Source organism: Aulonocara sp. 'chitande type north' Nkhata Bay, linkage group LG23, assembly GCF_057382095.1.
Source record: "Aulonocara sp. 'chitande type north' Nkhata Bay isolate Kocher_YH1m ecotype deep benthic linkage group LG23, A_spYH_male_GT1.1, whole genome shotgun sequence".
Classification (NCBI taxonomy): Eukaryota; Metazoa; Chordata; class Actinopteri; order Cichliformes; family Cichlidae; genus Aulonocara; species Aulonocara sp. 'chitande type north' Nkhata Bay.
The window spans coordinates 4605798-4619262 of NC_141365.1; the positions used below are offsets into that span (position 1 = coordinate 4605798).

Consider the following 13465-nt stretch of genomic DNA (forward strand, 5'->3'; position numbering starts at 1 on the left):
GGCAGACAGTTGGTGTCGTAAGTCACCGCCTCTGTTCAAAGGTGGTCGCTCACAGTGGACATAGATGGGGGCAGGGACATCTCAGTAGGTAGGGTGGTGACCCCATGATCGGAAGGTTTAGGGTTCAAATCCATTCAACGGCAACCCTGAGGTACCTCTGAGCAAGGTACCGACCTTATATACTGCTCCCCGGGCGCCCAGTGGCTGCCCACTGCTTCACTGAGTGAATGGGTTAAATGCAGAGAGGAATTTCCCCAGGGGGGACCAATAAAGTATACATCATCATCATTAGATGGCTTCTTTCACTCCTCTTTCAAACCATCTTCTCTGTCCAAAATGTGAACAGTGGCATCCTTGAAAGAGTGACCTTTGTCCTTTAGATGCAGATGGACAGCCGAGTCTTGTCCTGTGGAGGTGGCTCTTCTATGTTGTGCCATGCGTTTATGAAGTGGCTGTTTGGTTTCTCCAATGTAGAGGTCTGAGCATTCCTCGCTAAACTCTACAGCATACACTACATTGTTAAGTTAAGAATGGCCATCTTTGAACAGAGGTGGTATTGTGCAAGTCTGGTGAGGAACTTTGTCGCATGGAGTCACACAAACCACCTGCAACTCAACACCTCAAAGACTAAGGAACTGGTTGTGGACTTCGGGAGGTCTAGAGCAGGTCCACTGCCGGTTCAGATAGAGGAGGAGGAGGTGGAGGTGGTCAACAAGTACAAGTACCTCGGGCTGTGGGTGGACAATAAACTGGACTGGTCATGCAACACAGAGCACCTGTATAAAAAAGCCCAAAGCCGACTGTACTTCCTCAGGAGGCTGAGGTCTTTTAACATCTGCAGGAAGCTCCTGAGGATGTTTTACCAGTCGGTGGTTGCTGGAGTACTTTTCTATGCTGTGGTGTGCTGGGGGAGCAGCACAGCAAAGAAGGACTCATCCAGGCTGGAGAAACTGATCAGGAGGGCTAGCTCTGTGGTCGGCATGAAGCTGGACACTCTGGTGACAGTGGCAGAGAAAAGGACATTAAAGAAACTGATGGACATTATGGACAATGCTAGGCATCCTCTGCACACGGCCATTAACAACCAGAAGAGTCTGTTCAGTGACAGGTTGCTTCTCCCAAAGACAAGAACTAACAGACTTAAAAACTCCTTTGTCCCACACGCCATCAGACTGTTTAACTCCTCTCTGGAGGGGAGAGGGAGGGGAGACAGGAGGACAAAGGAGGGGGAAACAACTAAGCTGTAGTGCCTCTTCACCTCACTGTGCAATACCTTTTGTGTAATACTTTTGTAAATAGTCAACAGTGCAATAGACCTCAATACTTTAAATGTGCAATTCACTTGTATTTTTATTTTTTATTCCTATTTATTCTATTTATCCCCTTCGTATATTTTATTTATATTGTCTCTGTATTATATATGTGTGTGTGTGTGTGTGTGTGTATGTGTGTGTGTGTGTGTGTATATATATAATATTCTGTAACTCTGTAACTTCTGTCGGTGCTGTGCTTTTTTGGAAATCGAATTTCCCAGAGGAACCCACCCGAGGGATTAATAAAGTTCTATCTAATCTAATCTAATCTAGGTTAGTGCAAGTCTGCCGTTAGGTTTTGTACTCACGGTTGCCTTTTGTATGCGTGTTTCCTCAGGAGGAATTGTGGCGACCAGGAGGCAGCACACGGACAGTACACAGGGAACGGAGACAGAGCATGGGATAAGGGAGAAGACACGGAACGGGAGTCGGGATCGCACGGGGGATTTATTGTTGTTTGGATTTTCATCCCTGTAAATAAACGCACTGCCTTTAGCGTCAAGTCCTGCATTTTGGGTCCTCATTTCTCACATCCCCACGGTCTGCCAGCCAACCACCATGGACCCAGCAAACTCAGGAGTTGCCACGGAGGAGAGATCGCTCGCGCAGCTATGGGATTATTGCCGGAGCGTAGTCCAGGCCGTAGATCCACACAGGAGACACATACAGGTAGTGTTCCTTGACCATCACCTCACATCCACTACCTTCACCACGAACATTCTGGACATTAACAAACTTAGGCACCTGGTCACTAGGTTAAGGGAGAGCTCGAGTTTTGAACTATTTGGCTTGGGTGGTCCGAGCAGGGACAGTTTGGCCGCTCTCCTAGAGACTCTAGCCGCTTGGTTTTTCACGCGTCGGCGGAGGGCTTTCCCGTCGATGCTCGCGGCACAATCGTTTGATCCACCGTTACGGAAGGCATGCCGCACTCTCTACCATCATCCCATTACGCCTCAACCCACTCCTGCGGTTTCAGCCCGGTCAGCTGGCAACGGACCAACAGCGCTCATCACCGCAGTGAGTAAACCCGACTCATTTGTGTCTATTAATCATGTCATTGAAAATCAAAACCCAGATGAACAGCAGAAGACAGTTTCCATACACCCGGCCCCGCCTTCACGGAGGAGAAGGCGTCCTCGCAAGCAGCGTTCAACTACATCCACACTCACTCCTGTACTGGTCGAAGACTCAGGACCAGCGGCTCTGGACGCCACAGTGAGTAAAATGGACTCTGCCGGTGCTATAAATTCCCTTCCTGTAAACATGAAAATAGAAACTGTTTGCTGTACCTCCAAAGACTCAGAAAATATTCCCTCTGAGACTGTAAGCTGGGAGCTAGGGAGTTCCGAGCATACAGACCCGAATGACTTTTTGGCTCAGTCTGGCCGCATGGAGACTGAGGTTCTCCCCAGGGCTTCCCCAGAGACCGAACTGGAGGTCTCAGTTGCCTCTGGACCCCTGGAATTTGTTGAGCCGGCTGTAACATTTTCATCCTCTCCACCCTTCATAACAGCCATCTCACCCTCACTTCAGCCTGCTGCCCAGCTGGTAGCTCAGTCTCACAGCTGTATTTGTTTCCTGGGATTTCAATAGTCTGCTGCTCTTGACGTTGGAGTCTTGGATTTCTGTTCTTAGCTGAGTGGAATGGCACATGGTGTGGTCTTCTACTACTGTAGCCGATCCACTTCAAGGTTCACCATGCTGTGTGTTCACAGATGCTCTTCTGCATACCTTGCTTGTCATTAGTTGCCTTCTGCCTACAATTCAAAACCTGTACAACGCCAGGACCATGTGGTGGGTAAGAAATACTGGAGATGAACCTTTCACCATGGACATAAACTCCCCTGTACCAGGAGCTGTAGCCCATCAGGACCAGTACCCCTGGAAATAAGAACTGAATATGTGAGTGTGTGTGATATAACCATAACACACACTTAAACGTATTTACTCCAGATTTAAAAAGTTTGCTCACTGGATTCATTGCACTGAGCTGTGTACTTTGCACATTATGTTCACAGACTTTGCACATCTGTCCTTCCTAGTTTATAATGTTTATGTATTTTTGTACCCTACTCTTCTAAATATTTCGGTTTGTATATATACAGTTGTGTGAAAAAGAACATTTTCAGTGAATTTGCTGCAGACCTGTGAAAAACTAAGCGTAACCTATCATTCAGGAACTTGTAGAACCATCTTTAGCAGTAGTAACTAATTAACATCTGAGAAATCATTTACAGTGTTTAGTTCACTGAGGTTGGCAGGCATTTGTTTATACACAGAATTCTTAAGTCCTGTGCATAAACACAGCATTTCACGCATTTACTTTTTCAACCATTCTGTTGTAGTTTTGCTGCTGTGGTTGGGATCACTGTCCTGTTTCATAGGTCTTACTTACAGAATGCCTTACTTTGGTATGTTTGAGGAGTTCTTGGTAGACTCAGGGACTGTGACGTGCCCAGGTCCAGTGGCTAAATCATGTCCTCTCTACTACTGTGTTTGAAGGTTGATATTTTCTCTTTTTGGAACATTGTCTAAAAATAGACTTAAATAACCTTTACTATCCATTGTGATACACAGTTTGAACTTCAGTATGTCATCTTGACAGTGTCAGTGCCCCTGAATGCACTGATATTTGCATCAACAAGGACTTGAAGAAAAGGTGTACGTAGTGGTTAGAGAAAGAAACTATTTGCCAGAAAATGTCAGGTTGGAATACCCAAAAAAGACTCAGTGGATTAAAGGTGGCACTATCTATGTAGGTTTCTATTGAAAACACACAATTTGTCTCAAATGCCCCAAATAACTCATTTGCCTGTTGGTCCCCTGGAGATCTAACAGGACCTAACTAAGCCTTCTTCTCAGATTTTGGAGACGTTATGCAATCAAAAGGCACTGGGCAATAGGCTAGCGAAGGCACACACTAGACTTCCAGTTGCTTTACTTTCAAAATTAAACTTCAGTTCGTTACCTTTGTCGACTCATTGCCTGGGGAAAGGTGAACATACGTATTGCAAATTTTAAACAGAGTGCACGTTTAACATATTATTTAGAGGCCACCTCGAATCCAAGCGGATTATTTGGTGGCAACACAATTTGGGATCCTTTTTATACTTCAGAGGCAGGACACAAAATGCTCGATAAGCAAAACATTTCACTTCGACTCACAGATCAAAGCTCCAACTGTTTTATTTAAACGACCTGTATTTTATTTTGAAGTCAATCCTCTACTCCCCCCGAGGGTCGGATTTCCGAGTTGGGACGGCGTCTCGTTATCCAGACGGTGTTTATGAGTTTCAAGTTAGATTAACGTGAAAGCAACGTCGACGTTACAAAGACACTGTATTTTAATACCCATCGTTTAAACTCTGTGTTGATGTTTAAAATTGCTTTATCTCACTTTTAATCAGTCCGGGTCGCTCTTTATGGACAACAACGAATTTTGCATATTATCCTAACATAACAGATCGTGCAATCGATTCATTTGCAACATTAATCAAAATGTTAATGCATTGCTATTTGGAACTTTACTTTTAATACTCTATGCTACCACCTTGTGCTGAAAAGTGTTGCAACATTAAGGAAAATGAATTTGGCCATGTTCTTAAAGCCACTGTTTTTGTACTTGTCCTACTTTTGTTCGCTTTTGTTCCCACCACTAACACATGACCCTACGCTGTGTTCACTGCATCATTCCATGTTTGGCACTGATCACCAACTGCACTCATGTATATATCTAACAAATTTCCCACGTGTGGGACTAATAAAGGTTATCTTATCTTATCTATCTACTTAGCACTTTTAATTCTTATTTTTATTTTAATGTCTATTTTAGCGTAATTTATGACAGTATGTTTGCACTGAAGCACCGCCGCAATTTCCTAATGTTGTAAACCTGCTCAACATTTGGCAATAAAACCCTTTCTGATTCTGATTTAGAGCAAAAATCTCACATCTTCCACTCTGTCAAATGGCAAAACTACAAACTCATCTTCAAGATTCTAATGAGCAGTTTTTTTTTTCTGTGTATGTTAGTGTTGCCCCAAAGATAGTGGTTTAAAAGTGTTTTTTTTTATTCATTTTCATCTCTATTTCTTAAATCTAATCAAGCCACCCTCAAGCCAAAAAGATTCTCTACTGTTGAGCAACAATACTTGATTTTAGCATCCTAGATTAAAAATGTTTTTCACATCCTTTTTTCTCCATGAAATAAGGCCAGAGTTCAGAGTAAACTTTATTTGCTTTGCCAAGTGATAGTAATACTGAGCTTTGCCCTCACTGCAGTGATAGCACTTGTTGCCTACTCTCAGACTGAGTCATCTGTCTTACAGGAGAAATCGTACCCACGTACAGTGACTGTATTTACAGAATGGATTCAATCATTTCTGTAATTGGAACCTATGTTTCCTGGGATCTCAAGAGTCTGCTGCTCTTCGCTGCAGTTTTCATCATCACTGCAGACTATATTAAGAATCGTCGGCCAGCAGGCTATCCTCCAGGACCCCGGGGTCTTCCAATTATGGGCAACCTATTCACTATAGATCAGAACAGGGCCCATGAGAGTATGACACAGGTACCTGTGAATCTTAAAATTTTACTTATTAACTCATATTTTCATCTCAAGCCTTGTGTGCAGTGTTGGGGAGTAACGGAATACATGTACCGCCGTTACGTATTTAAAATACAAAATATGAGTAACTGTATTCCGTTACAGGTACCGTTTAAAAAGGTGGTATTCAGAAAACAGTTACTTTGTTGAAATAAATGGATTACACTGCGGTACTTTCCTGTTTCATTTTGTCGCGGGTCAGGACTGTTTGGGTTTGTTTGACAGCTACGTTCTGTTGTTCCAGGCGGCAGCGTTACAGTTGTTACAGGGCGACGCTCTCTCTCTCTGCGACTGTGTGTTTCCTGGGTGAGAGAGCGCCTTTTCGTTGTTGTTGTTGTTGTTGTTGTTGTGCTAAGCTAACAGGCAGAATGCTACAAGCATAGCTCTAAAGAATGTAGCATCATGGGCAGTGTAGTCCGTGCTGCAGGGAGAATGGACTGCCATACACGTTATGGGTCTGTGAGCGCGAGGAGGGAGAAAAAGGGGAGTGGAAAGGTACGAGTTGTCATCGAGCAAAACCGGGAGCTGGAAGCATGTAAATATAATAATAACCACTTCAGCCAAGAAGAGTGCCTGACGAGCCCAGTTGTAAGTAAGCTATTAAGACTCGACTGTACACCGTGTTTGTGTTTTCCTCCGAAAACAATAAGTTCCGTTGGAGCAGTCTTTCAACGCCTCTCTCTGTCTTTCGCAAGAAAAGTTGACCCACACAACAAAGTAAAGCTATTTTTCGGCTACGAGCCGACAGGGACCCCGCCGTATTAGTCAGAGGTCCCTTTACTACAGTTCGGAGTCGCGGACCTTCAGTAATAGTAATAAATCACACGGCAATAGTAGGGGAGACCGGGGATAGTTGTAACATTTTTGACATTTCTGTCTGTAAATTGGAGCTCGTTTAAGGTAGTGGATTCAAAATGTAATGCAAAGTATTTACATGTCTCTGCTATTAAATAGTGCAGCTATTTTCTCTGCAGCACAATTACCCATTGCATGGTATGGCCTCAAACACAAAGAGTGAAATGTTACAATTAACCCCATAGTCTGGGTTAGTTGTAACATATCCCGGGGTGAAATGTAACACAATGAAATAAGGGTACTGACAAAATATTAACATGTAATCTTTGTTTATTCAACACATGAATGCACTTAGAGCCATTTATGTAGCTGTGTGTGTGTGACAGAATGCAGACATCTAGCTTTTGAACATATTCCAACCCCCCAAAAAAGACAAATTATGGAATTTTCTGCAACTGAATATTTCATTAATTTTGATTGGTCTTCCTTGAGTTTGGCCTCATTGGCTCAGTGGGCATTATAACCTACAACTCTTGCACCAATTTTGAACATAACAATGAAGCTGAAAAAATGTAGTTGTTCACCAGCATCGCAATTCCATTACTTTTTATCATGGCTTACCTTGGTGTGGTTTGCAAAGTGCTTCAGAAAGATGAGGAAATCTGTTTCTTGCACCCATCCTGATTTATTTCCACTACCAGTACTTCCTACTGGTCCATCTCTGACACAGTGGTCTGCATAATGTATGTGTGGGAACACAAACAGTGGAGGAATTGTGTTGCCAATGGCATTAACCGCATATACAAAAGCGACCAGTGAACCTCTCTCTGCTGATGTCGTTGCCCCAACTTGTTTAATATAAGTTAAAGTAATAGTGTGGTAAGTTGCAACATCTGCATTATTGTTACAACTAACCCAGACTGTTGCTGTTACAACTGACCCAGACTCCTATAGCCATGAACTAGCTAACATTACAGCCAACGGCTAAAGCATTAGCACTAAAGACCTGCGCAGAATATATCCCCATAGACATACAAATAACATAATTTAAATTTGATGAGTTTAACTGCAAAGCAGATAATGCTATTAAACATTGAAATAAAGTAGAAAAACTTACTTTTTGGCATACAAATTACTTTTTTTCATGTTAAATTGTCTGTGTTTGACAAAATGTGCTGATTTTTCACATGTGATAGCAGAACTGAATTGGGCATCATTTGAAACTTAGCCCTGATTGGAGAAATTGGAAGTGTTACAACTGACCCACGTTACAACTATCCCCGGTCTCCCCTACATTCACGTTGTTGTAAAAAGCATGATAATATATTAAGTAATCCAAAGTATTCAGAATACGTTACTGTCATTGAGTAACGTAACGGAATACGTTACAGAATACATTTTGGGGCATGTATTCTGTATTCTGTAATGGAATACATTTTAAAAGTAACCTTCCCAACACTGCTTGTGTGTATCTTCTTTGATAAATCCTTTACCAGTTAGCAGAGAGATATGGAAATGTGTACAGTCTACGGATGGGACAGGAACGGATGGTGGTTTTAAACGGGTTTGATATTCTGAAAGAAGCTCTAGTGACGCAGGGAGACAGCCTGGCGGACCGCCCGGACCTTCCTTTACAGACTGATATAGCACATGGACTAGGTAAGACTACTATAGATCAAAACAGACCCAAAGCTTGAAAGTTCAAAGTTTTAAGGTTCTTTTTTGTTTGCTTTCCCCTCTCTATTTCTGGTCAGGTGTCTTTACCAGTAGTGGAAACCTCTGGAAGCAGCAGAGACGCTTTGTACTTTCGACCCTTAGACAGTTTGGATTTGGCAAGAAGTCACTTGAATCTGTGGTCCTGGATGAATTTACATATTGTGCAAAAAACATCAGAAGCTATAAAGGTACGTGCTTATTACACAGTGAGATTTTATAATGAACAAATTCACAGTTTACATAAAAGTTTCTTGTCTATTCTGGAGGTAAGCCATTCGATCCACACCTTATTCTCAACAATGCTGTCTCCAACATCATCTGCTCCCTGGTGTTCGGCCATCGCTTTGAGTACGGTGAAGAGAAGTTCATTAAAATGATGCAACTGTTTGACAAAGCGCTCCAGATTGAAGGCTCCATTTGGGGACAGGTACAGCATTTAAATATACTGATCACATCCTAAATTCATGTGCCGCAACTGTGAAATGTATTCGTTACTGTGATACAATTTATAGTAAGGTCAGTGAATGATGTTTTTTTGACACAGGTATGTAAAGTTTATTAATAATGAACTCTCACTACTTGAAGATTATGTAAGTGTCTGTCATAATTAAGACCAGTCACCATAGAGAGGTGTGGAGGTAACTGTAGATGGTTTATGTTAATGGACAATTGGACAAACAAAACAAAACATGCGATGAAGTCACAATGCTTTCCAAGAGCGTATGGGATCAAAATAAAGGCAGAGTCTGGAGATATTCTGATCATCTTCTAGACATATTACACACACATATTACAGTACGAGTGAATGTTTTTGACATATAAGTTGTAACAGTGTTTCAGTCATTTACAAAAACACAAAGACAAACGATTTTCCCAATCAGAACTTCACCTTATGGGCTTTATATTCAGCAAAATCATTGACAGCAATGATCAAACTCATAATCCTGCAGACTTCTCTCCTGTTTCCCTTGAGCACTGTTTTACTTTGTTTGGTAAATATCATTTAAAATGCCACTGCGCCAACAAACCAATATATATCGTACTTGCCAAAAACCAAATTGCTTCATAGTTAACAGCTTAGGGCACATTTTCCACTTGGTACCCTGTCAGAATCTACACAGAATCTACAGAATCTACAGATATCAGGCTCTTGTAGAGCAAAATTGAATATTTTGGTCTAAATAACCCAAAATGTGATGTCCACATAGGTGGACACCAGGTCCTAGGAGGTTAAAGGTGAAATGTAGACGTCAAATCAAAAGTAGTTTAATGGCCAGTTATACCCTGGACCCCAGAGGGTTAAACCTTTTTTTTTTTTAAAGTAACGCAATAGTTGCTTTTCAAGTAATTAATTACTTTTAGAATCTTGTAACTCAGTTACTTTTTTGAAGTAGTAACTAGTAACTATAATCAATTACTTTTTCAAAGTAACTTGCCCAACACTGGACATAAACAGGTTGCTTTAGTTTAGACCCCCAACCGGTTACGGTAGATGGCTGCCCCTCCCTGAGCCTCCTTCTGTAGTATTAACCAAACTTTTGACTGGTTCTGTCTGTCTGGTTTTCAGACAGTTTATTTAGACTGAGGCATGGCATTTGCACTAACGTGAATGTATTGTTCCAATCTGTTTCTGTTTGTAGCTCTACAATGCATTTCCTGTCCTGATGAGACGTTTACCAGGTCCACATCAGAGTGTCAAGCAGATGTGGAATGAAGTGAAGGATTTCATATGGGTAGAGCTAAATGAGCACAAGAAGACCTGGGATCCCTCAGAAACACGTGACTACATTGATTGTTACCTCAGTGAGATTCAAATGGTAGGAGATTAGACTTAATTTGCCATCATAACTTGCCATATATTTCCGGTAACACTGCCAATAAAGGCACTTTTTTAAATCATTTCCAATGTTTTAAAATGTGTGTTTGCATGTATTTTCAGAATAAGGGGCAGGACGACAACACTTTTGATGAGGAAAATCTGGTTATTTGTGTTTTGGATCTTTTTGTGGCTGGATCTGAAACCACATCCACCACCCTGCGCTGGGCTTTCCTCTACATGGCAAAATATCCTGAGATTCAGGGTAAGAGTATTGACCAGGCCTGGAAATCTCTCTGTTTTTATTAAATAATCTGGACATGTGTGGCACTAAAGGAACATTCTGGTCATAATTTAAGTGTAAACTTTACTATTTCCAGGTTATACTCAGCTTTTTAGATGTATAATGTATTGTGCAATGGTGCACAAATCTCTTTAATAATCAGCGCTGTTGCACTACGCTGTAAATTTCATTGCTGAAATACTTTTTTCTTTTGTCTTTTGCACAGAAAAGGTACAGGCTGAGATAGACAGAGAGATTGGAGAGTCCAGACAGCCTTCAATGGAGGACCGTGCAAACCTGCCTTACACTGATGCTGTTATCCATGAGATCCAGAGGATTGGAAACATAGCTCCTCTTGGCGTGCCGCATGTCACCAACAGAGATGTCGAGCTGGGGGGCTACACAGTCCCAAAGGTCATTGCTCAAACCAATTTTCAGTAAAAGACAAACATGGTTTATGTCATATTTCATTTTGTGTGTTTTATTTACCATTATTCCAATTGCCAGGGAGTTATAGTAATTCCCAATTTGACATCTGTGCTGTTTGACAAGAAAGAGTGGGAGACGCCTCACACCTTCAATCCAAATCACTTTCTGAATGAGGAGTGCAAGTTTGTGAAACGAGCAGCTTTTCTGCCTTTCTCTCTTGGTAAGGAACGACTCTGTAGATATTTTATTAATGTCTGTGCAAGATTTTTCAGCAGCCTCTCCAAACATGCACTGTAAAATGTGCTGTTTAAGAGATGGCTGGTGAAGGACAAAAAGAGATCCTAAGTAATTCTATTGAATCAGTAACTGATCTGTGCACAGTCATCCAAAGGAAATCTAGGACTACTGTCAGTGTCTTGTCTCAGGTAAGCGGGTGTGTCTTGGAGAGAACCTGGCCAAGATGGAGCTTTTCCTCTTCTTCACCTCCTTCATGCAGCACTTCACATTCTCCATGCCTGCCGGGGTGAAGCCTGATATGGACTACCGCTTTGGGCTCACTCTGACACCGAAGAATTATGAAATCTGCGTAACCCCACGTCATTAGAAACTCTGATATAGTTCAGAGTTTAGAGAATATGACAAGTTTAATAGTTGATTGCATATTTTGATCTGAATTTCACTACGCACCAGTGAAATTTCTCTGCTTTCTTTAATAATAAGTGCATTATTTCCTTTAGTTGTTTTTGTTAGTTACATCAACGTCATTGTCTCCATACAGTCTTTGGTTTTGGTCCATTTTTTTATGTCAGTCCTTTTTTAGGGATGAGTACCGGTTCTGGCATAAACGGTAGTAACCAGACCGAAAAGCAGCGCACATTTCGGCGCTTTATTCCGGTGCTTTTTTTTTTACTGAGATGTCATACACTTTGGATTCTAGCCAATCATTTTACCTTTGCAATCGTAGTAGGCGGGCCCAGGTACGTACGTTCTTTTAGAGCAGAGCTACAGATTAAAAATGCCCAAGGCGAAGCAGTCAAAGTCTGGCTGTACTTCACAGCAAAAGATGCAAACTCAGCAGCAACAAGTGCTTTAAGCTGATACTGTGATACTGTCAAAGGAGGTAACACCTCGAATCTGATGAAACACCTGGCGACGCATAGCGGGGGGTTTTTAAAGCCAAGAAATGCACCATATTTGATAGCTTGCTGCAAGCCCTCACACCGAGCACATCTACTGCGGGTGTGGTGCCTGTTATCAGACCTGGAGTTAGCAACATCCCCCAAGAACCCGAAGAGGAGAGTCCTGGCCCCTCGCCCTGCCAGTGTAGCAGAAATGATGACGGATGATGATGGCAGCAGCAGCCGTTCTTCTCTGCGTGAGTAGCTTAATGTTGTTCGTGTGTAATTTACATTGAGTGGGCTAACCACGTTATTACATTAATGCATGTAAGGTGAACTAGCAAACACCGTCGTAGTTACATGCGGCTGTCTTCTTGTTTGATGGCAGATGCTCCCTTCACCCTGGCCAAAAAGGCTAAAATGACCAAAGAAAAAGAGGGAAACAGCTAAACATGAGAGGTTTTTGGACAAAGTTTGTGTTTTTCATTCTTTAAGCACTGGTTCGAGCACTGTTTAAGCACCGGCACCGTTTCAAAAGTACCGGTTTGGTACTGGTATCGGATAAAACCTAAATGATACCCATCCCTATCCTTTTTTCTTTACCTTTTTCTTTTTGATGGACTTTTATTATGCAGCTAAAGAGAGGACAAACGGGTAGATTGGGTGTCCTTTAATGGCCTAAAAGCAAAACCAGAAAACAAAAAGTATAAAAATTAAATAGGAACCAAATTGGTAGCTAAATACGGCAGCATGCACAGTGGTTAGCTGCATGTTCTCAGAGTCTTTGTGTGGGTTCTGTCCAGGAGCTCCTGCTTCCTCTCACAGTCCAAAAACATGCAATTAGTGGGGTTAGGTGAACTGGTGATTCTAAATTGTCCATAGGTTTTCAAGACTCTGTCAAACAGTCTGTGTGCATCACTACTGTTGTACATACTGTAGTTCCTAAGTTATATTAAAATGGAAATTTTACTCACTGCGTGATAGGAGTGTTGTTTATTCCTCCAATAAAATTCTGCTTACTTGACCTAGATGAGATGTAGTATTTACTTTGACTTGCTGTATTTGTTGTATAGATTCAGTATTTTCTGTAATCAGATCCTGTCTTTCCTGGGATTTCAGTAGTCTGCTGCTCTTTAATACAGTTGTCCTTGTCATAGCAGACTACATCTAACACATAAAACTACATACAGCACACACTTGCATTTAATTTTGGTGAGCCCATGGAAGTTGGAGTCTTGGTTTTCTGTTCTTAACTACTACTGTAGCCGATCCACTTCAAGGTTCACCATGCTGTGTGTTCACAGATGCTCTTCTGCATACCTTGCTTGTCATTAGTTGCCTTCTGCCTACAATTCAAAACCTGTACAACGCCAGGACCATGTGGTGGGT

At 41.9% G+C, this 13465-nt stretch overlaps 1 protein-coding gene across 2 annotated transcripts; it reads left to right on the top strand.

The window, feature by feature from the left end:
- The first annotated feature begins 5574 nt into the window (after positions 1-5574).
- On the top strand, positions 5575-13104 carry LOC147300975 (cytochrome P450 2J6-like). 2 transcript variants are annotated; one of them, XM_086284250.1, is made up of 9 exons: positions 5575-5883; positions 8211-8373; positions 8469-8618; positions 8697-8857; positions 10071-10247; positions 10370-10511; positions 10756-10943; positions 11037-11178; positions 11384-13104. In XM_086284250.1, the coding sequence occupies exons 1-9, from the start codon at positions 5680-5682 to the stop codon at positions 11560-11562; spliced, it is 1506 nt and encodes a 501-aa protein (XP_086140376.1). In that variant the 5' UTR covers positions 5575-5679; the 3' UTR covers positions 11563-13104. The 2 variants fall into 2 exon arrangements, with proteins under 2 accessions (XP_086140376.1, XP_086140377.1); XM_086284251.1 differs by lacking the exon at positions 5575-5883 and adding an exon at positions 6000-6507.
- The last annotated feature ends 361 nt before the right edge of the window (positions 13105-13465 follow it).

Coding starts and splice junctions, on each gene's coding strand:
- LOC147300975 (XM_086284250.1), top strand. CDS start 5,680: ATGGATTCAATCATTTCTGTAATTGGAACCTATGTTTCCTGGGATCTC. Junction 8,858..10,070: donor AAGGCTCCATTTGGGGACAG/GTACAGCATTTA, acceptor TTCTGTTTGTAG/CTCTACAATGCATTTCCTGT. Junction 11,179..11,383: donor TTTTCTGCCTTTCTCTCTTG/GTAAGGAACGAC, acceptor GTCTTGTCTCAG/GTAAGCGGGTGTGTCTTGGA.